Source organism: Hippocampus bargibanti, linkage group LG12, assembly GCF_051943395.1.
Source record: "Hippocampus bargibanti isolate YZ-2025 linkage group LG12, ASM5194339v1, whole genome shotgun sequence".
Taxonomy (NCBI): Eukaryota; Metazoa; Chordata; class Actinopteri; order Syngnathiformes; family Syngnathidae; genus Hippocampus; species Hippocampus bargibanti.
The window spans coordinates 16124783-16145291 of NC_142745.1; the positions used below are offsets into that span (position 1 = coordinate 16124783).

The 20509-nt window shown below is 43.4% G+C and overlaps 1 protein-coding gene across 1 annotated transcript; it reads left to right on the forward strand.

Annotated features, from left to right (window-relative positions):
- The first annotated feature begins 15010 nt into the window (after positions 1–15010).
- Positions 15011–20250, forward strand: LOC148890711 (uncharacterized). Its single transcript, XM_089011055.1, has 3 exons — positions 15011–15163; positions 16642–17116; positions 18290–20250. Exons 2-3 carry the CDS (start codon positions 16648–16650, stop codon positions 18763–18765), a joined length of 945 nt encoding a protein of 314 aa, XP_088867181.1. The 5' UTR covers positions 15011–15163; positions 16642–16647; the 3' UTR covers positions 18766–20250.
- The last annotated feature ends 259 nt before the right edge of the window (positions 20251–20509 follow it).

Below are 20509 nucleotides of genomic sequence, written 5' to 3' on the forward strand. Positions count from 1 at the left end.
TTATGGAAGGAGAGTCACCTTCCATAAGGACTGTTGGTAACTTAACCTCTGGTGCTGTTCGGTCGTGTGCTTCCGCCGAAGATTACTCCGCCAGCCGTGGTGGGTGTGTATTATGAAAATAGTGCTTATTATAAGGTTTAATTTTCAGAAATTTTACATTTGTAAGACGAAAAGTTTGTAAGATAAGGTGTTTGTAAGTTGAGGTCTCACTGTACATATTTTTTTTTAATAATTACAAATCCAAGTTCTGTATTTTTCCTGCATACAAAATAATTTGATTTAATGTACTATTTTTTTCCATGATAATTTATATTGCATTATAATTTACAGTTATTTCAAGTACTGTATGTGTGTTCAGTTGTCAATTTGCTGCGGTTGCCTATTATAACATTGCTTTTCTTTTTCAGTTGCTTTCATGCAGCTTATTTTTAAAGATGATTTATGTTCCTCTGAATGTAACTTGATCATTAAAAAAACAAATTCAGTTTGTTAGGTTTTATTGCAAGATGGATGGATCTCAATGTATTTTTAACATTGATGTTTAGTTAGAATTACATGTCATTAGAATGCCGGTCGTGTGCCCGTCTTGCCTCCCACACAGATTTCCTATTCATACTTTAATAGGAGGCATTTTTATACTTTGTGATTAGAAAAAAGTGAGTAGAAACACAAAAGTGGGTAAACCTTAGACTTGATGTGAGGGTTAGAATTTGCAAGTCGGCACATCGAGGTGGAGTTAAAGTTGTTGTCAGTGTTGGAGGTCGGTGACAATGATGAGGGTTAAAGGTCAGACCAAAGTCACAAGTTGTTTTGACATGGCGTTCAAGTCCCCATAGGGTGAAACAAAATGTGTCTTCAAAAGTTAACCCTACGCCCTATGAAATGCTGACAAGTCCGCAACATTTGACTAACCCCCCCCCCTTGCATTACCATTGAAATCTGACGGCATTCGCGCTTCATCGTCGATGTCAGAACGACATTTTTCATTGCCAGTCACTGCACATCTTCTCAGAAATGATCTTCTAGCATCTGGAATGTATTTGAAAAAAAAGAGATGAAAAATCGTAACTTTCTGTTGTCAGATTTTATTTCTTTTTGTAGTGGTGTGGGGGAGCGTCAGGCGTTCGTCTTCAACAATCCAGATCATAAACAGCAGGATTGAGGTCAGATTCAGAGTTTAGTTTTTGGGTCACGCGCAGGTTAGAGAGGTGGTTAGGGTTACACTCAGGTCGTAAATCTTTCTTATTGGGGTCAGGTTTTGGAGTGGCATTCCCGATTAGGTAAAGGGGCTCCGCTGATGTTGTCGGAAAGCTGAGCTAGCAAAGTCATCTTTTCCTTCTTACTTGTTTTAAAACACAGTCTGTGTTACGATCGGGATAAATGGTCGGTCAAGCTACTTCTGTCAATCACATTTCCGATCCCATTCAAGGATCCGGCTTTCCTGGGATCAATGAATAATCTAAGTGGATCGCGCGCTAATCGACGTTAGCAACATGAGCTTAATCGGACAACGGCTACAAACAGATGTGCGACCGTTTGCTCAGGCCAAGGGTGATCTTTAATTCGACCGCAGCCTCGCACGAGAATGTCTGTTCAAATGCGTTAGCGGGTATAGATTTGACTCAAATTGATTGAAAAGGGAGGCTAGTTTTTGGCGAATGGATGGGAATTGGGATGATAGCTGGCTGTCTATTAGCTGGTTAGCTAGCTTTCCATCGATTTGAGTTACTTTCGGGTTGAGTGAACGCTGGCGCGTGTGTCTGCCGCTACTCACCCACAGAAAAACTCATCCTATGACTGTAAAGTGACCTTGAGAGTTTTGAAAGGCGCTTATAAATGAAATGTATTATTATTATTATTATAAATTTAAAGGATCATTCATGTGTGAGTTTCTCATCCAATGATCATCTTTCACTGTTAGCAAGAAGTGGAAGAAAAAGCAAACATTTCCTGAGAGTTTTCCTTGAAATTCTCAGTACATTCCAAGTTGTTTGACCCCCCAACACGCATTGCCCCACTTTGCACTGCAGCAAATTCAAGACACACAACACATGGCCGACAAGTGTTGCTAACTTGGATAATCCCCCAAACCCCATACACTCCCCCTTCAATGACAAACTAGAACTGGACTGATCATCAAACTTTCTGTCGGGACGACGTCTTCGTGCCAAGAAGATGGCGACGGACGAGGCTTTTTATTTTAGAGACAAGCAGACACTTTTTGAACTTGACTCACAAACCAAGCTGCTTCACTTCCCTTTCGGAAAAAAGAAAAATATCAAACGTGATCCAAAATAAAGCCATTTGTGAAGGTGACTCACACCAGTGGTTCCTCATAGACCGTGAATAAGGAGAAGCCCTTCCAGGGGTGGATTCCAACATTTCTACATTGCGCAAAATTTGACGAGGTTGTTTGTTGACGAGCTCCAACACCTGTTGAGATGATCAAGGGGATTAGTTTCAGTTTGGGGGATAATAACAATGGGGTAAGGTTGGAGTTGGAAGCAGTGTGTGTGAGGGGGGGGGGGGGGGCTGCTAGGTAACGTGACATATGAGGTTGAGTCCTAAAAAAATGAAGGTTAAATATTAAATGGGGTCTTGGTATGGACCTGGGTGGAGTAGTCATGGGTTGGAGTTACAGTTTTGGGTTGAGACTATGTTTAGAAATATGGTTTGGGGTTGAGGATATGTTTAAGGTTAGAGCTTGGGGGTGGGGGGGTATGCGAATGCTTCCAACGACGCTTGACGTTGACGACTATGCATTCTTGGCCCACCCAGTGCTTAATCATCGTTGGGCTTCATTTAGGGCTCAGTTTATCTTTTCATCGGTCAGGGGTTGCTCTGTGTGTAAATAGCTCCCCTAAGACAACTTTTGGTGTGCCGTGAGGCAAAAATAAATCAATAAAATTGAACTGAATCGAGAGACTTTGAAGCGGCTCGGTCGTCGAGTGGTTAGCGCGCCGGCTTCACAGTGCAGTGCACAGGTCGCCGGTTCGCGTCCCGGTCCGGCCTCCCTGTGTGGAGTTTGCATGTTCTCCCCGGGCCCGCGTGGGTTTTCTCCGGGTCCTCCGGTTTCCTCCCACATTCCAAAAATATGCATTGCAGGCAGATTGAACACTCCAAATTGTCCCTAGGTGTGAGTGTGCGAGTGACTGTTTTTCTTTGTGTGCCCTGCGCTTGGCTGGCAACCAATTCAGGGTGTTGCCCACCTAGTGCCCGAAGACGGCTGGGATAGGCTCCAGCACCCCCCGCGACCCTAATGAGGAATAAGCGTTAAGGAACATGGACGCGGATGGATGGAGTTTGAAGCTAGCGGCCCCCAGAGTCAAATCATCCCTCCCCTTTGTGAAACGTATCTACATTGAAATGTTGGGCTTCTCGGTTCATATCAGGAGTATACCAGAACCCAGGAAGTGTTGCGATAATGGCAATATTGGTAAGCCAGGTCCCGGGTATCACAGTTTAACATCCCGCCTCTCCCGCCCCGTTTCGGTAAATGCGACGACATAGCAGCGGTGAAGCTGCAGATATTGCGCCGGATGGCACGTTGTGGAACATCTACAGCTTTTACTACACATCTTTCCAGGAACAGGAAGGAGGCGTGGACCCCCTTTTTTTACGCTCGTGTTGTGTTAAGGGGCAGGGAAAGGCGGAGGCGGCACCGAATGGATTTGTTCGTCACGTGCGGAGCTTGACGCCACGTCAGCCCCATTGGCGTGAGTGAAGGACGGTCCCGATTTCATCATCGGGGTGTCGCATTTCATTGCAGGTGGAGCTTTGTGGCTCCCTTATTGAATCTAAGCACCCCCCCGAGATCGACCGGCAAACAGTAAAACATTCACCGCTGGATTCCCCGACATTGACTGGCCACCAGTCCAAGGCCTCACGGCCAAAGTCGTCCATCTAAAATGGATGAAGGGACGTTTGGGTACCAGGGGAAGGTGTCCGCCAACACATTAAAATTACAAGCGGTGTCGCTTTGCGTCCACCCGATCGCTGTTGACATGGTAGCACATTTTCTCTCAGCCAGGCCTGTGGGGGTGCAGGGAGAAGTGGTGCAAAAGGTCACCTCTCACTGGCTCAGTGGTGCATACATGGATAGCATACCAAGTGTTATCGTTTGGCCAAGTTTAATGTGAAAGTGTGGCCAACAACAGCTTCTGTGTAGCTTTTTTTTTTACAAATAGCTGTTTCGGAACGTGTTAGCTAAAACGCTAACAAAGCCACAGTTGTTGCACTATTTATTTTCATTTGCAGACACCGTAGCAATAAAATCCATCTGCAGTAGCGTGTTGCGTCTGGCTCGACGTTAGCATGTCACACAGAAGCATTTCATCCATTCTCATTTCGTAAATAGTACCTTACTAATGTTTTTCTTTCCAGGGGGGGCATAACAAGGAAGGGGGGTGTGTGCTCTTGGATTGGAGCCCAGTCACGGAGAGAGAGAACCACGTAGGAATGTGTGTCTGTGTGTAAAACTGTACGCGTGTGCGCATCTGCCAAATAGGGGAAGAGTCAAAATGTGTCTACAGTGTCTGAACTTGGCGGCTAATTTAATACTGAAACCAAGCGGGACATGAAGTGTTGAGGCAGGCACGGGGAGATGTCCCGTAGGTTTTACTTGCTCATTTTAAATTGTTGCCGTCTCTCAAAACAAATTGGGAAGCAACTTCTTGTGTGGAGAATGAAAGCTAAAATGCTAAAATTAATGCGAACAAAGTTCGCTCTTGGCATTGCTAAGCAATGCTAATGAAGTTCGTTATCATTACTATACAATGCTAATGAAGGTCATTAGCCTCCTTGAGTGGTCGTTGGCGAGTGTCTTTATTCGCGCAGCTGTAACTCGTTTTTACGACGAGGAATTCCCAACTCGGGATGGGTTCCCCAGTTACATTTCCGATGAAAGTAATTGACGGAAACAGTTATTACTACTCCATGATCTGATGAAAAGAAATATTTAATGGGCTGTTTTAGCTTAAATGAAGTCTTTTTTTGGTTATTAATTAGAAGCTTCCAAATTGGTCAGCCACCATAAATTCCATGTGATGAATTGAGAAAATGAGTGAGTGCTAGTGCCTGTTTTCTTTACCTTGATTTGGGGGAGGCATTTATTGTTGTTGATTGCACCATGTAGAAAAAGTTTCAACACATGTTGCCATTTGTTCCACGACTCCATTGAAATGGGTTCTGCCATTAAATTAAATATCCTCCGCTTGAACAAATGACAGAATGAGTTACTAGTTAATTTGATCAGGGATGGGGCAGGATCAGTAGCGGCTGTATTGTTTCATAATAAAGTTCAAACGGGCTCTCGTGAGAGCAACTGATGTTAGTGACACTCAGTTTTGTTTCCTTGAAGGCAACTTTGACGGCAGTTTTCAAGTATCGTTAATCAGTGGTGTCAAAGTCGTTTTTTTGCTGCGGGCCAAATTGTAGTTACAGTTTCCTCTCTGAGGCCGGTATGAATTTGGGGAAACTATTACAATGTTTAATTCACTCCACATTTAAAATATAGAGCGCTCAACAAATTAATGCATAACTAGTTTTCAAATCTGAAATAAAGAATGACTCTTATCGTGGTTTAAAGACAACAATTTGAAATTTTGGTTCGGACTTTAGAAAGTCGCAACTTGCAACTTGACCTATACTTGATTTGCTTTCGCAGGCCGAATAAAATGACGTGGCGAGCCACATTTGGCTCTCGGACCTTAACTTTGACACCTGTGTCGTACAGTGAACAGAGACGGTCTACACGCCACATAAGGTGCTGCTGTTTTAGTTAGCAAACTGATTTGGTGTTTACGACTTTTGAAGATGAGCAAAGAAAAAGTAATAATGAAAAAAATTAAGGACACGATGCTAAGTGAGGCCAAAAAACCTCAAGCTCGTACTGTCGGCTAGCTTTAAAGTTGTTCCTTTTTTCTTCTGGTTACCCTAAAAATAACCTGGGCTGGTAACACCACTCCACCGCATAAACCTCGCTCTCCCACTCCAGCCTGCCTCTGCCTCCTCGTCCTCCTACTGGTCGTTCCTCAAGTTCCTTGAATCTCGCTGCGGTTGTTCTGGGACGCCATCCTTCGCCGTCTGCGGCTTCACATGGCGCTCATATGTGCGCCGTCCGATTGGCCCGACGAGCACAAATGGGCCTTCGTCATTGGGCCGCCAGTTGTCTGTTGCTTCGCTGCTTTCCCCCATTCGCTTTCGTACCGTACATCTGCACGGAAACATTTGATCGCCATCATATCGCTTTGTTTTGTTTTTTTTGCAGCAATTCTCACAGGTGAAGGTTTTCAAGGTGGAATGTAAAGTGTAAAGTCACAGATTGGTCAAACGGATATGATCCAATAGGACAGACATTCCCTTCAACTGATTTGATCCTCTTAAAATCCGAGTGGCCACATTGGAGCCACTCGGGTGATTTGAGGTCCAAGTTCGCAAACAACAAAGTGAAAAATGTTCTTGCGACAATCCTCATTGAAGTCCTACCACAAAATCAAGGACGCGATTGGAAGTTTCCATCTGTGGCATGTTCAGAGAAGTCAAAACCAAGCTACAAGACTTGTACTCAACCGACAGGGAAACATTTGCTTGTGGCTGAAGACAAATTGGGGCATAATTTACATTTTTGGTGGGTGGGGGATCCTGGATTTGACCCCCCCCCCCCCTCATTTTACTCCTGGGCATTATCGTGTTCACGTGCCCTTATTTTCATACCTTTGATGCTGTGGCGCGAAAATGCCTGCCACTGCTCACCCGCACACAAAAAAAAATCCTGTGACTGTAGTGTCCTTGAGAGTTTTGAAAGGCACTTAGAAATTATTAATTATTATTATTATTATTATTATTATTATTATTATTATTATTATAAACATTTGCCATTACACTCAACAATGTGATTGGCGGCAATCCCCAATTTAGGGTCTATAATTAAAAAGAAATATTTTTTTTGTCCTCGTGCTTCTAGTCATGTGCTACAGAAAAAAAGCCAGAATTGTAAATAACGCGACTTTTACTGTGAAGTTAATTTGATTTGATCAAATGGAGCACTGAAAACAATTGCGCTCCATTCTTTACCCGCTGCGCACACCCGCACTAATGCGGTTAGGAAGTGGGCCATGTGACGAGACATTCAGGAAGTGGTGGGCGGCGCGTATGTTTATCTTCTTTTTAATGATACAGTGAGCCGCGCTGTTGTGCGACAATCGCGGCAGCGTGTTGCGCTAACTCGATAAGCGTGGCTGGGGTGTGATTGGAAGATTTGCCTACTGGATTCTCACATCGCAAAAACTTTTTTTTTCGTATTGGGATGAATCCAAAAATCCCCTATAACCTGGATGGGCGAATTTAAAGGACAACAAAAACCATTTTTTGTTTCTTAGCTGACATCAGAAAAACGTTTTATAGCATCTAAAATACTGAAAACACGCAGGCTGATGTTTTTAGTCAAATGCAAAACACCAAAAAAAGTGTCCCAAAACTACTTCAAAATGACCTCGGAAATGATGAGGATCAGAAGATCCCGCCCGCTTGTTCGTGACGTCACGCCAGGACGTCTTGCCTTGATCGAGAATCAAAAATATGGCTTCAGATTCGGAGAAGATGCTTTCTTGTTACTCATCCAGTTATGAATATGATTGAAATAGTTCTGAAGAGGAAAGCATAAATGTTTGCAATCGATTAAAGAAGTCCTTCCGTGTCATTTTGAGGCGTCTGGACTCCAATGTAGCTCCCAGAAAATGCACAAGATGGCGCACAAGCTCCGTTGGAAATGGGCTGATTTGTCTGCCGGGAATTTGTGTCAGCGAATATCAAATAGTAGTCTTGGTGCAACACACAACAATTCACCATCACGTTATTAATGTGTTTTCCTTCTAATTTCGCCATCAACACGAAGTTTTCAGACCAAACAAAGTACCCAAAATGCATTGTGTGTCGCTTTCTCAGTCAGGGGTGTTCCTGACGTGATGTCATGTCAGGCATCGTCATCAACTCGAAAACAAGACTTCCTGAATATTCAGTGTGAGTCTTAAAAGGTAAAATATAGCTATATGCGGTGGAATCTTTGTAAAATACGCTCAGTAGAAGTCATTTGAAGTCGTTTTACAAATTATGGACACAACCTGCCCGGAGGTGTCGGTTGTCCTTTAAGGAGGAGAGGAGAAGTGGCAGTAAAATATACGCTAACTCATGTCTCCTGGACTTTGACCTATTTCATATTACCATATTTTCCAGTGTATAAGGCACACCCAAAAGTTTTAGATATTTATCTATTATATTTGGAAAACTTTTTTTCATTCATTGAAGGTGCGCCTTACAGTCCGGTGCACCTTTTATATGGAAAAGGTTTGAAACTACACCATTCATTCGGGGTGCGCCTTATACTCTGGTGCGTCTCATCCACCGGAAAATATGGTATCTTTCTTTTTTAAGCAATATAAATTCAATTCATCTATTTGGTCCATGCTTTAAAAAAATCTTTCAAGAAAATAATATTGAATAAATGTTTTATGAAAAAAAATGACTTTGACACCTTTGTTCTATTGTGTGCGACTTGCCCGGCAAGCCTGATGGAGACGTTTGGGAAAAGACTTTTGCTACTGCTAATATTAAATATGTGTTGCCGACAATGAAGAATATGTGCCTGTGAATCTTTTTCTAGGGGCGGCCCGGTAGCTGATTGGTTAGCACGCCGTTTTCTCACTGCAGAGGTCGTGAGTTCAAGACCCGCTCTGGCCTCTCTCTGTAGATTCTGCATATTCTACCCAGGCCCGCGTGGGTTTCCTCCAGGTCCTCCGGTCACATTCCAAAAACGTGCATGGCGGGTTGACTGATCACTCTAAATTGTCCCTAGGTGTGAGAGTCTCTGCGTGCCCTACGATTGGCAGGGTGCTCGAAGACAGCTCGGATAGGCTGCAGCACCCCCAGCCACCCCAATGAGGAAAAAGCGGTCTGGAAAAGAGATGGATGGAGCTGTATTTTTGTACTGATTGTCAAAAGGCCCGTAGTGGGGCCAGTAGACCAATCAAAATGGAATTGCTAGGGGAGATGGTGTTTCCCCCAAATTACAGACGGATCCCGCTAAAACACCTCCACAGCGATGCTACATATTAGCTTATGTGTGGTGTTTTGGTGTTAGATTCAAGTTAGCGGAATCTATCCATCCATCCATGACTGCTCATTTATTGAGCAATGGCAACGACAACGGACGGGCGGAGACCGCACGTTTGCAGTCATGAACGTTAATGTGAAGTGGTATGGCGTAACAACGCGACTGGGGTCCTTGATCCCGCTTGCGAAACAGGCGGCGTAACGTTCAAGATAGGGTCGGGTATCACTGAGTGGCAGAAAGAGGAAGAGCAAATTAGCGAGCGAGAGCGTTCGAAGCCGCGAGGCCCCTTCCTCTTCCTCTCCACTTCCGAGTCTTGAATGAAGCAGCAGGTCGGGGAGGTGGGGGGGGGGGGGGGGGCTGGGGGTTGGGGGAATGCTTTCTAGCACACTGAATGGAGAAGTGATGCCTTTGCAGACCGCGGGAACATTTTGTATCCTGCAGCCTTCCTGTTGATTCACTTTCAGTGTATGTGTGTGTTTGTTGGATTTAATTCCACGGTTAAGATTCTGAAATTGGGGTTTAGGGAAAAGCTGATGCTTTCAAATTCGGATTTTTAAGGTTCATATGTGTGTGTGTGTGTGTGTGTGTGTGTGTGTGTGTGTGTGTGTGTGTGTGTGTGTGTGTGTGTGTGTGTGTGTGTGTGTGTGTGTGTGTGTGTGTGTGTGTGTGTGTGTGTGTGTGTGTGTGTGTTCCTGCAGATAGCACTCTAGTGATGAACTGTGTGTTTTCTGTTTACTGCTGATAGTCTGATCATCACTCAGGATTCACTTATCTGCCATAACACAACCAACTACTGATTAATGCGCGCACACAAACACACACACACACACACACACACACACACACACACACACACACACACACACACACACACAGTGCAACTGATTTCCTCTGTAATCCAGCCCAGGTTGCATTATCTTAACTGCCACGTGCCCTTCCCACCCCGACCCCGACCCCAAAAAATATAAAGACAATATATAAAGAATACATTTTATTAAATTTTTCATGGTGGGACATTTCTTGACATTTCACAAGACACGGCACATGACGACAGTTTGAAGTGCGAATCGTTTTGAGTTTTGGGTCGTTAGATGAAGACAGAGGGAATGATTGTTCAGTGATTGGTGGACTTTGACTTACTTTGACGCGTTTAATTATAAAGAGATTTTAAGCAAGACTTTCAAAGATGGAAAGTATCGGCTCGGTTCTATCAAAATCGTTCAAGCCAGGTTCGGGTTCGGATTTTGACGACTGATTTTACAAATTGGGGTTTTGCTATAGTTTTTTTCCTTCTTCACTGAAACCAGTTCTAGTATTCACAGTTGAGTACTTTGGGTTTAAAAAAGATTTCCTGACAACCCTGGATTTCATAGTACAGTTTCAAGGGAGTATTACTCTCTCCAAGTAAGGCATAAAGCCAGACTTGGGGGTTGAAAGTATGGTTTTAACCATGGGCTAAGGACTAACATAAGGATTGGTGTTTCAAATTAAGATTAGGTTTCCAAAATCGGGTTTGATTGCAAACGTCAGGTTTCAAAGAAAGGCTTCGAGACAGATTTGTTGTCTGAAAGCTAGACTCATATTTTGTTATTTGTTTAAAACAGGACAACCGATACCATTTTATTGTTTCCTAACTGACATCAGAAAAATGTTTTATAGCATCTAAAACACCCAAAACATGCAGGCTGATATTTTTAGTCAAATGAAAAACACCAATAAAATGACTTAAAGTGTCCAAAAACTACTTCAAAATGACTTTAGAAAGTTTCAGTTTCAGAAGGTCCCGCCCCCTTGTTCGTGACGTCACGCCAAGACGTCTTGCCTTGCTCGAGAATCAAAACAATGGCTTCAGATTCGGAGAAGATGCTTTCTCCAGTTATGAATATGATTGAAATAGTTCTGAAGAGGAAAGCATAAATGTTTGCAATCGATTAAAGAAGTCCTTCCGTGTCATTTTGAGGCATCTGGACTGCAATGTAGCGCCCCAGAAAATGCACAAGATGGCGCCCAAGCTCTGTTGGAAATGGGCTGATTTGTCTGCTGGGAATTTGTGTCAGCTAGTATCAAATAGTAGTCTTGGTGCAACACACAACGATTCACCATTGCGTTGTTTATGTGTTTTCCTTCTAATTTCGCCATCAACGAAGTTTTCAGACGAAACAAAGTACCCAAAATGCATTGTGTGTCACTTTCTCGGTCAGGGGCGTTCCAGACGTGACGTCACATCAGGCATCGTCATCAACTCAAAAACAAGACTTCCTGAATATTCAGCGCGAGTCTTAAAAGGTAAACTATAGCTACATGCCGTGGAATCTTTGTAAAATACGCTCAGTAGAAGCAATTTGAAGTGAGTTTACAAATTATGGACACAACTTGACCGAAGGTGTCGGTTGTCCTTTAAAGGGTTTTCCAGATGTTCAGGAGTTCAAAGTACAGTTTGAAGCTACAGTTAGGGTGTCAAAGTCAAGTTTCAAACCAGGGTTGAGGTTCACATTTGGGGCGAGGGGCAGAATTAAAGTTTTGACATTTAGTTCGGGTTTCAGAGCAAATTTTAAATTAGGGTTTCAGCCCTTTGAATTTAAATCTAGGATTTTAAATGTTGTGGAGAGGAGGAGCTAACTTTGAAATAATGATTTTCACCGTCATGTCAACCGCGTGGACTCCCTTCTCGTGCATCCAGAGGTAAAACAGGCAGACGCTCACGATCCCGTCAAGAATTCCTCATCAGGCTCCACCCAAACCACTGAAACCCGTCATAGAAGCTAACCCTGCAAGGTGGTCTCTGCGGCCCCATGGTGGGAATATTGAAGCGCTGCGGGGGGGGAGACAGACAACAATAATAGTTAGAGGCCTGTCGAATTCCGCGCAACCTTGGGAAATAGCCAAACCAAAATGCAGCTTCTCATTACGGCCCACTTTGGAATTTGATGAATCAATTTTGTGGAAGTCTTTGAGTGCGACATTAGACGACTGTTTTTTACACAAACGTAGCAACAGCTGACCATGAAGAGACCCAAAATGGAGCTCTGTGACCAATTAAATTCCTAAAACTGTTCCTGTTATCTTCAATAGCTTTCCAACCAGGGGAGAAAAGTTTGAATTTGAGATTTAAACGAGCAGAAAAATACAAGTTCAGTCACAAAAGGGGCTTTAAAGTAGAGCTGTGTGGAACTCCTCCCACACATGTAAGAAGGGGCAATAAGAAACCCTATTTTCGATTTAAAATGTCAAGTTTGTGTTGCAAAACAAATGTGGATGTTTTTGAGAAGTATTTCACGGCTACAATCCTGGGGAAGGCTCCACAACTGTCATATCATTTTAAATCGACAGCATGTCTCCTGACATGGACAAAAAAAGGATTGATTTTATCGCTTTACTTATATTCAAAAGCCATATTATTCAGAATGCCATGCATGGACTAATGAGGGTTGCGTACAACACGTTTTAAAGAAAATTTGGGGGTTGAGTTACCCCTTTAAGAAAGATTTTAAACTTTCAAGTCATTGTGGGGTTTTAAATGAGGCTTCCAAAACAGGATTAATGGTAGGTAGTAGGTTTTCAACTGAAAGTCATATTCTTGGTTTTTTTGGGGGGTAGATGTGGATACTGACTCCTTCTCACATCGACTTCCCGGGAATGTAGGAAGTCTGTCATTACGCTTTGGGAATCTTCAAACTCGTAATTTCAGGGGGAAGAATGGGAAGACCGCCACCAGTCCGCTCTCACTGTGGAGGGGGCGGAGGGGTTGGATTATGGGCACGTGAGGGGTGTGTCGTGTGTCTTTACTGCTGTCACTGACATCCACGCTTCTTTTTAATGCGGTCATATGACTGAGTCAGTAGCACCTCCTGGAAAGTTAGAAAAATGTAGGCCTCTGGAAGAGTTTCACAGACAAAATTCAGCAGATGCCAAGGTCATAAAAAGATGCACCAAGAAGTCTTGATGACCCAGACTCTGTGTGAAATTGAACAGTAAATTGAGCATTTCAGTTCAAAGCAGCCATTATTGGGGAAGTCAAACTTTATAATAATAATAATAATAATAATAATAATAATAATAATAATAATAATCACTTCTTTCTTCTTTTCCTTTCGGCTTTTCCCTTCAAGGGGTCGCCACAGCAAATCAGTGTCCTCCATCTTTAGAGGTTTGATCCGCATGTTTGTTTTGGCCAAGCTTTTACGTCGGATGCCCTTCCTGACACAACCCTCTGTATTTATCCGGGCTTGGGACCGGCAAAAGAAGACTTATGCCCCTTTGTGGCTACAGAACAAGCAACTCGCTCAGTAAAAGACTCTCAAACACAAAATGGTCATCGGCACAGCAACATTCAAAAAACAAAAACTATACTGACCATTTGATTACAATGCTCTGATTTTACCGTGAAATGGGCATCTCTTTCCCTACATTACATAACAAACAGAACTTCAAAGTCCTTGATGATGCTTTATCTTTCAGTCACAGGATATATATATCTAAATGAACATCTCTTTCCCCCTATATTGCATCACAAACAGAACTTCAAAGTCCTTTAAGCACACAAAAGTGAAAGACTGCTAATTTAACACAACAAATGTAGCACATGGAAAGATAATTATTGGATTGGATAGGATTTGCCTTTATTAGTCTCGCTCCTTCCTTCTTATCGCGGGCTCCTCAAGCCATGTATCCATCCAGCCGCAGACTGTCCAACAGCACCGACCTTCCACTGAACAAAGCGGGGCTGTGAAGATGTGAATTATGGCAGTGAATGACTTAAAACGATGGTTTTTGTTCTCTTTTGATCTCCAACACTTTGTATGCTGCTGATGTCCAAGCATGTATCCATTCAGCTCACAGGCACGCCCCTACCATGTCCATGCTATGACTTTAAAGATCTCACATTAATCTGTGTCGCAGCCCAACTCCATGGTGATCCTTCAATCTTACAGTGATACCTCGGCTTAATAATAATAATAATAATAACAATAATAATAGTAATACTACTACTACTGCTACGACTACTACTACTACTACTACTACTACTACTACTACTACTACTACTACTACTACTAATAATAATAATAATAATAATAATAATAATAATAATAAGAATAAGAAGAAGAAGAAGAAGAAGAAGAAGAAGAAGAAGAAGAAGAAGAAGAAGAAGAAGAAGAAGAAGAAGAAGAATACATTTCATTTAGAAGCAAACTGACTTATTTGTTATTTAGGTTTTTTTTTTTTTTTTTTTACTTTATGTTACTTCCGGCTTGACAGCATTCATGGGTATGGTGGAACAATGAGGTCCAACCGGCCCTCTAAAATGATTTTGGTATTAAAATGTGGGCTCTTTTCAATCCTAATGTGAGAATGAATTATATTTTCTATATTGTTTTTGGGTGTTATAACAAACGAATCTGTCTCAAAATCGGTCAGGAATTCGACGAGTTGGTCCATTTATTGGAGCCAAACACAGACTCGCTCAATAGAAGTGAATGGAAGCGATGGCCGGGGACTCCCGGTTAATGATGGCGGCGAGGTCTTCATGTCCTCAACCGGCCAAGGCTCCCTCTAGTGTTGTTTTAAAATTACAACAGCCGGTATCTCCTGCTCCATTCACGTGCGTCAGTATTCTCGTTTTACCGCCATCAATTTCCTGGAATTCCAAACCATCCTACGTATCCTTCCGCTATTGGCTCAGCTAGACCCGACATGTGCGATATATTACCCAAAAAACATTCGTCGTTGATTTTCTCGCCGGAAATGAACGGAAAGAACGATCTAAGACGTATCTGGATCGATAGGTCGCAGAGACATTTACGCTTGGTGGCCCGTTCGATTATTTTGGCGCGGTTTTCCGTCGCGTAGCGATATCGGCGACTCGCGTTGATGAATTCGGACTGCACCTCCTTCGGCCACGCCCACTGAGTGATGTAGTAAGCCGGTTTGTAAAGACTTCTTCACCACGCCGCCACGTCCCGGTGTCTGCAAGCATTCCCGTTCGTATCATTTCGTTGGACTTTTACCCGGACATTTTGTTCAACTTCTACCCTCGTCGTCAGTTTCAAAAAGCCGGTAAGAACTCCTTTTTGATTTTTGACGACGGGAATATTTTATGTTTCCAAACGTCAGTCGTAACTGCTCATATTATAAATGAGATGAAAAGTGCTGAAAAACCACGCCAATGCCTGATGGTTGTTGGTCATCTTTGTATGGATCGTTTGTTCGAGGATAAATCGGCGCTTCAGCGTTTAACTTTTAAAAACGCAAATTCATTTTGTTAAACTCTCGGATCTGTGTGCATTCCCCCTTGATCAGAATCATCTTTATTGCCAAGTATGTGGAACACACAAGGAATTTGTTTCCGGTAGAACACGCTGCACTAGTATCATCATCAAAAAATTGCTAAGTGGCACTATACAGTTCCATTTGGGGTACTGTTGAAAGAGTTAATGGCTTGGGGGAAGAAGCTGTTTAAATGCCGACAGTTCTGACACGCTATTCAATTGCTCAACATTCATGTCACCCTTTGCTCAATGTAATATCGACACGTGTTTCGTACGTTGAACGCGACGGCGTGTGTGTATGTTCGTTTAAAAAGACAATTTAGTTTTCTTTCTACGCCGACCGGCGTGAAGCACGCAGTTTGTCACCCACATGGTATTTCAGCCATTGAGGAGGCGTGCGTAACCACCCAAAGGTACCGGCGGTCGCGTTTAAAAAAATGCTGCAAACGTGTACTAAAAACACGCGTAACGCTATGCTAATTGTATGCGAACAATACCGGGCGTAACGTATTCGTGAGTAGATCGGTGTCGTTGCATTGACTTAAAAACGTAGTTTCAATCCAAAATAAATCGCTCAGATTTGTTCAACTCTGTGCAAAACCCTTATTAGGAAAAACTCGCATTTTAAGCAACCTGCTTCTTTGCACACGAAGACTATCATTCCCCCCGAATTGTTGGGTGCTGACGTGTTCGGAGTGCGTTTAAGTCTAACATCGGCGTCGCTGTCTTTAAAAAAATACCCACGTCGTTTCCACGCCGCACAAGGGCGTTCTTGAACTGCGGGACGTGTATGCCTACAGCACACAGTGTGGCTTTGTTGTGCATCGCAGGCATGCCACACATCCGAGCGCCATGTGATTGTGACATGCCCTCCACGCCCTGCAGACAAGGCGAGCGGCTTGCTTGTCAATGGGTGCAAATGTTCTGTCTGGCTTGCGTGGTGTTTGCTCACTAAAGTGTGAAATTACTTAACTCCAGCCGTGACGTGGGAGGGGTGGGGAAATTCAATTAGTGGCGACAGTATAGGTAATGTGCACTAAAATGCTAATTTGCGGCCACGAGATGCTACTCCACTGTGACTCTTGATGAAAAATACACATTTAAAATGAGGTTTCCAGTTGTCATTCACTTTTTTTTGTCAGTGCGATTATGCATATTTTGTTTGCACTTCATATCGATGGTGACGACTATGAAAATGTGTCCCGTGTGGTGTCTGGGGCTTGGTATGAAGCACTAGCTGAGATAAGTTGTTGTCACTTTCTGCAGGAGACCATGTATATTTTGAAAAGAGACATGGAGGACTTGCCACAAGTCTTGTCCTACTTGGATGATGAGTTCAACCAAATTACTGAGTCTCCCCATTCGTCGCCCCCGCGCCCCCTCAAGTCAGACTTCTCGAAAGGTGATCAGCTGAGCTTTGTCTCAAACATGCTCCTGGAGGACCAAGACATGCAGCTCAACTGGAACTGCGCCTTCTTCCAGTCGGATGATGATGACGGCGGTGGGGGACGGAGACCTCCCGATTCCACCATTATGGAGAGTGGCGAGGACGCCCTGTGGCGATGCCTCCCGTCTGACAAAAGCCTGGAGGAAATGCTATCGGACATGGATACCGGCATCTTTGAGGGGCTGGTGGGCTCCCCACTGGACTGCCCCAACCTGATGGAGAGCCAGGAGACGGGCGAGGCCACGTCTGACTACTGTTCCAATGGAGGGTCCGCGTACACGTCAAGCGACTCCGGTGAGACTCGAGCACACTCGCATGCTCTTCCTAGCCTAATTGTTTATCTCAAAGTAGTGGGCGGGGTCAGGGATGGTGATTGACGGCGCCGTACATGCGCGTGCGTGCATGTGTGTGTTGTAGCGCTGAGTCCTTAAGCTCCTAATGACTCATTTCCCAGCGTGGACCCCCGGGGGCAATGCTGACTATTCACGACACAGGATGTGGCGACCTTGTTTGTTCAGTGGCTCCTTGTTTGACTGATGGCTATTTATTTTGTTTCAAAAATTCAGACAAAAAAAACCTCAATTTGTCTTTGAGTAAAATGTAATTGTAAAATTTAGAACAGTTTCAAATGTACTTTGACTTGAGAAAAATGGCATAAAATATCTATTTTTTTAATTTAAAAAAATCATTCCGAAAATCCATCTAGCCTAAAATGTATTTGACATTTTTGCCACAATTTTTAGAGCTTCATACATTAAATTACAAAGAAATAGAAAATATTCTAATTAAATAGATTTTTTTTTTTTTCTGAGGACCCCAACTTTATTCGTTCAGAAAACAATTTTAACTCATTCACTGCCAAACGATGTGCAAAAGTATGTCCACTCCAGTGCCAGTCTTTTTGTCTTTTTCATTCAAATTGCAGTACCCTCAGTATATTGAGTTTTAGGATGACATAAACATTCAATTCAGCGTAAGAAACCTTAGATTGTCTTCTTCATCAAAAAAAAAGTTAATTCCTAAGTTATGTGTCCGGAGTTATCTGATCTTGAAATGGGAGCGGCTGTACAAAATACAATGTATCCCATATTGATTTATATAGCACTTTAACAACAGCCGAAGTAATAACATAGCACTTACATGGACAAAAGGCAACTGCCGCTCACTTGCGGAAGAGAAAAACATTGCCAGAGGTTTGACTGGCGCTTTATCGAAACCCAAACAAATTTCCGCAATGGCGCTCCAGGTCATGCTTTTCAATTCCCAAATAAATTCGGGAATGGCAGTGAATGGGTTAAACCATTATTAGAATGAGTTGATGCTAAATGGTTTAATGGTGGTTACACGCAGCCATGAAACGTTGAACCGTAGAAGTACATTATTTTAACATTTCTGTCCTGTTTTTAGGAGAAAAAAAATCATTCGTGTCTAAGTGCGATCATCGTCTCACCTGTTGTCGTCCTGCAGAGGAAGAAATCGACGTAGTGACGGTGGGACGCTGGCCCTCCAGACAGCAAGACGAGGAGGAGCAGCAGCGCCACCTCCACTTTGACATCCAGCTGCAACACAACTACGCCGCGCCTCCTCCGACTTCCCCGCCGCCTCCCTCGTCCAACAGGCACTGGCGCCGCCATCACGAGCACCACCCGTCGTCCCGCCACCCGACAGGAACGGAAAACGAGGAGGAGCGGCGTCGGACTCACAACGTGATGGAACGGCAGCGGCGAAACGAGCTTAAAAACTGTTTTGGGCGCCTTCGCGATAACGTACCCGAGTTGTCCTGCAAGGCCTCCAAGGCGGTCATCTTGAAGAAGGCCCGAGACTGCATCCGCGGTCTGGAGAAGAACAACTACCGGCTGCAGACCAAGCGGGACAAACTGCGAGCCGAGCAGGTGGAGCTCAAAGCGCGACTGCGGCGCCTGCGCTTGCCGGTTCACTCCTGAGAAAGAAAAGTTGGGAGAATTTGCTTTTCCATATGCCACCGCCATGACTTCAATGGACGAGAGAGACATGTTTAGATTCTTGTCGTGCAGGTCTTGAAATGTTGGCCAAACACATTCCAACATCAAAGCTCGTAACATTGCGATCAGACTGCCGTGTTAGGCTAAAAAAAGTTGGCAATACTACTGCAGGTCAGAACTATTTTTGGTCCTCCCCTCCAGAGAAAAAAAAAAAGGTCTCAACGCTGGAGATAGTTTTGCGTACCCACCGTAAAGAGATCTTGTCTCAGATCCAGAACGGTTACTCGCCTCAAGACAGGTTTCGAGCTTTGGCTCATAACCACAGTGTTGTGGGTGCTTGTCCTTGTCTCATAGCGAGAACGTTTCTTGTCCCAAGAAAAAAACGAAATATTCCACATTGGATTGGATTGGATTGGATATGCCTTTATTAGTCTCACAGTGGAGAAATTTACATTCTCACATCACATCCTGAGATAAGTGGGTACTAGTCCAGAGGGAAGGTTCTCTGCCCCCATCCAAAAGTTCCTCCATTTCTTCTTCCTCATCAAGAGAAAAAAGTTGTCATTGCGAGAAGATTTCTAGTCCAGGAAGAGACTTTCTCATCCAAAGAGAGAAACGTGTTTGCCGTCCCAGGAGAGGGAAAAGACTCTCGTCCCTGTTGATAAAGAAGATGTTCTTTGTTCCAAGAAAGCTGAGTACTGGTCCAGAGGGAGTGGTTCTTGTTGGTTTCTCATCTTGATTTTGATGCCAGGGGGGGGAGTAGTGTGTTTGTCTCCCCTTCAGGAGAAATGTTTCTCGTCACCAGATCAGGTTTCAGACCCAGACAGAATCGTCTAGTCCGGGGAGGTTTCCCCCACTGTAGGTTTTGAGTCAAATTAAGTCAAAAGAAATGCTTTGGGGAATAATGAAAAAGAAAACCTACAATAAGGGGGCGGGGGGAAAATGGCCCAAAAACCCGCGACCGAGATTGAAGATCTAAAGAGTCTTCCGGATTATAACTAGTTTGAAAATAGGGTAGGTCGCGTTTATTCGGGATGTTTTGTGGCCATAGCGACTCGTGATATATATATTTTTTACAACCGTTACAAGATGTTCTTTATTATTGAAGTTTCAGGTTCCAGTGTGCTCTCAAGCTCAAATGTTTTTTTTTTTTTGCCATAATGAATCTGAATGTGACCAACTTGCTGTTTTTCCTGTTTAAAAGGATTGTTTATTCCCAAAGCAAATGTGAGGTGTCAATTGTCAGAGGACTAGATGGCTGTAATTGTTTTATTTTTAGACACATCGTGTGCAATTCTGCACAGTTGAAAGCAGGTTCGTAGTGTGTTAACATACAAGTAGTATGCAGACAGCACAATTAACACCCAATTTTTTATTTTTGATCTTGTGTCCAGCCATCGTCCTCATGTTTTAATTTTTCTTCATTTGTGTGCTTGTTTTTTTTTTTAATAAATGTTTTCTAAGATACTTTGTGAAGACTATTTGTCTTTTTGGGTGACCAATCATTTCACTGCAATCTTTTTAATGCATCAAAAATGTCATTTTTCACCCGGTGCGTGAAAATAGAGGCCTATACTCAGACACCCCCGCTTGTATTTCACCTTTCTTAGATATGATCATCAGAATACATAATGTCTACTTTTGGCCGAACTTGATTCTGCTTTATGTCCTTGAATGCCTGAAAATGGTCCCATAGAGCAGGGACACTAACATGCTTTTTTTCTCT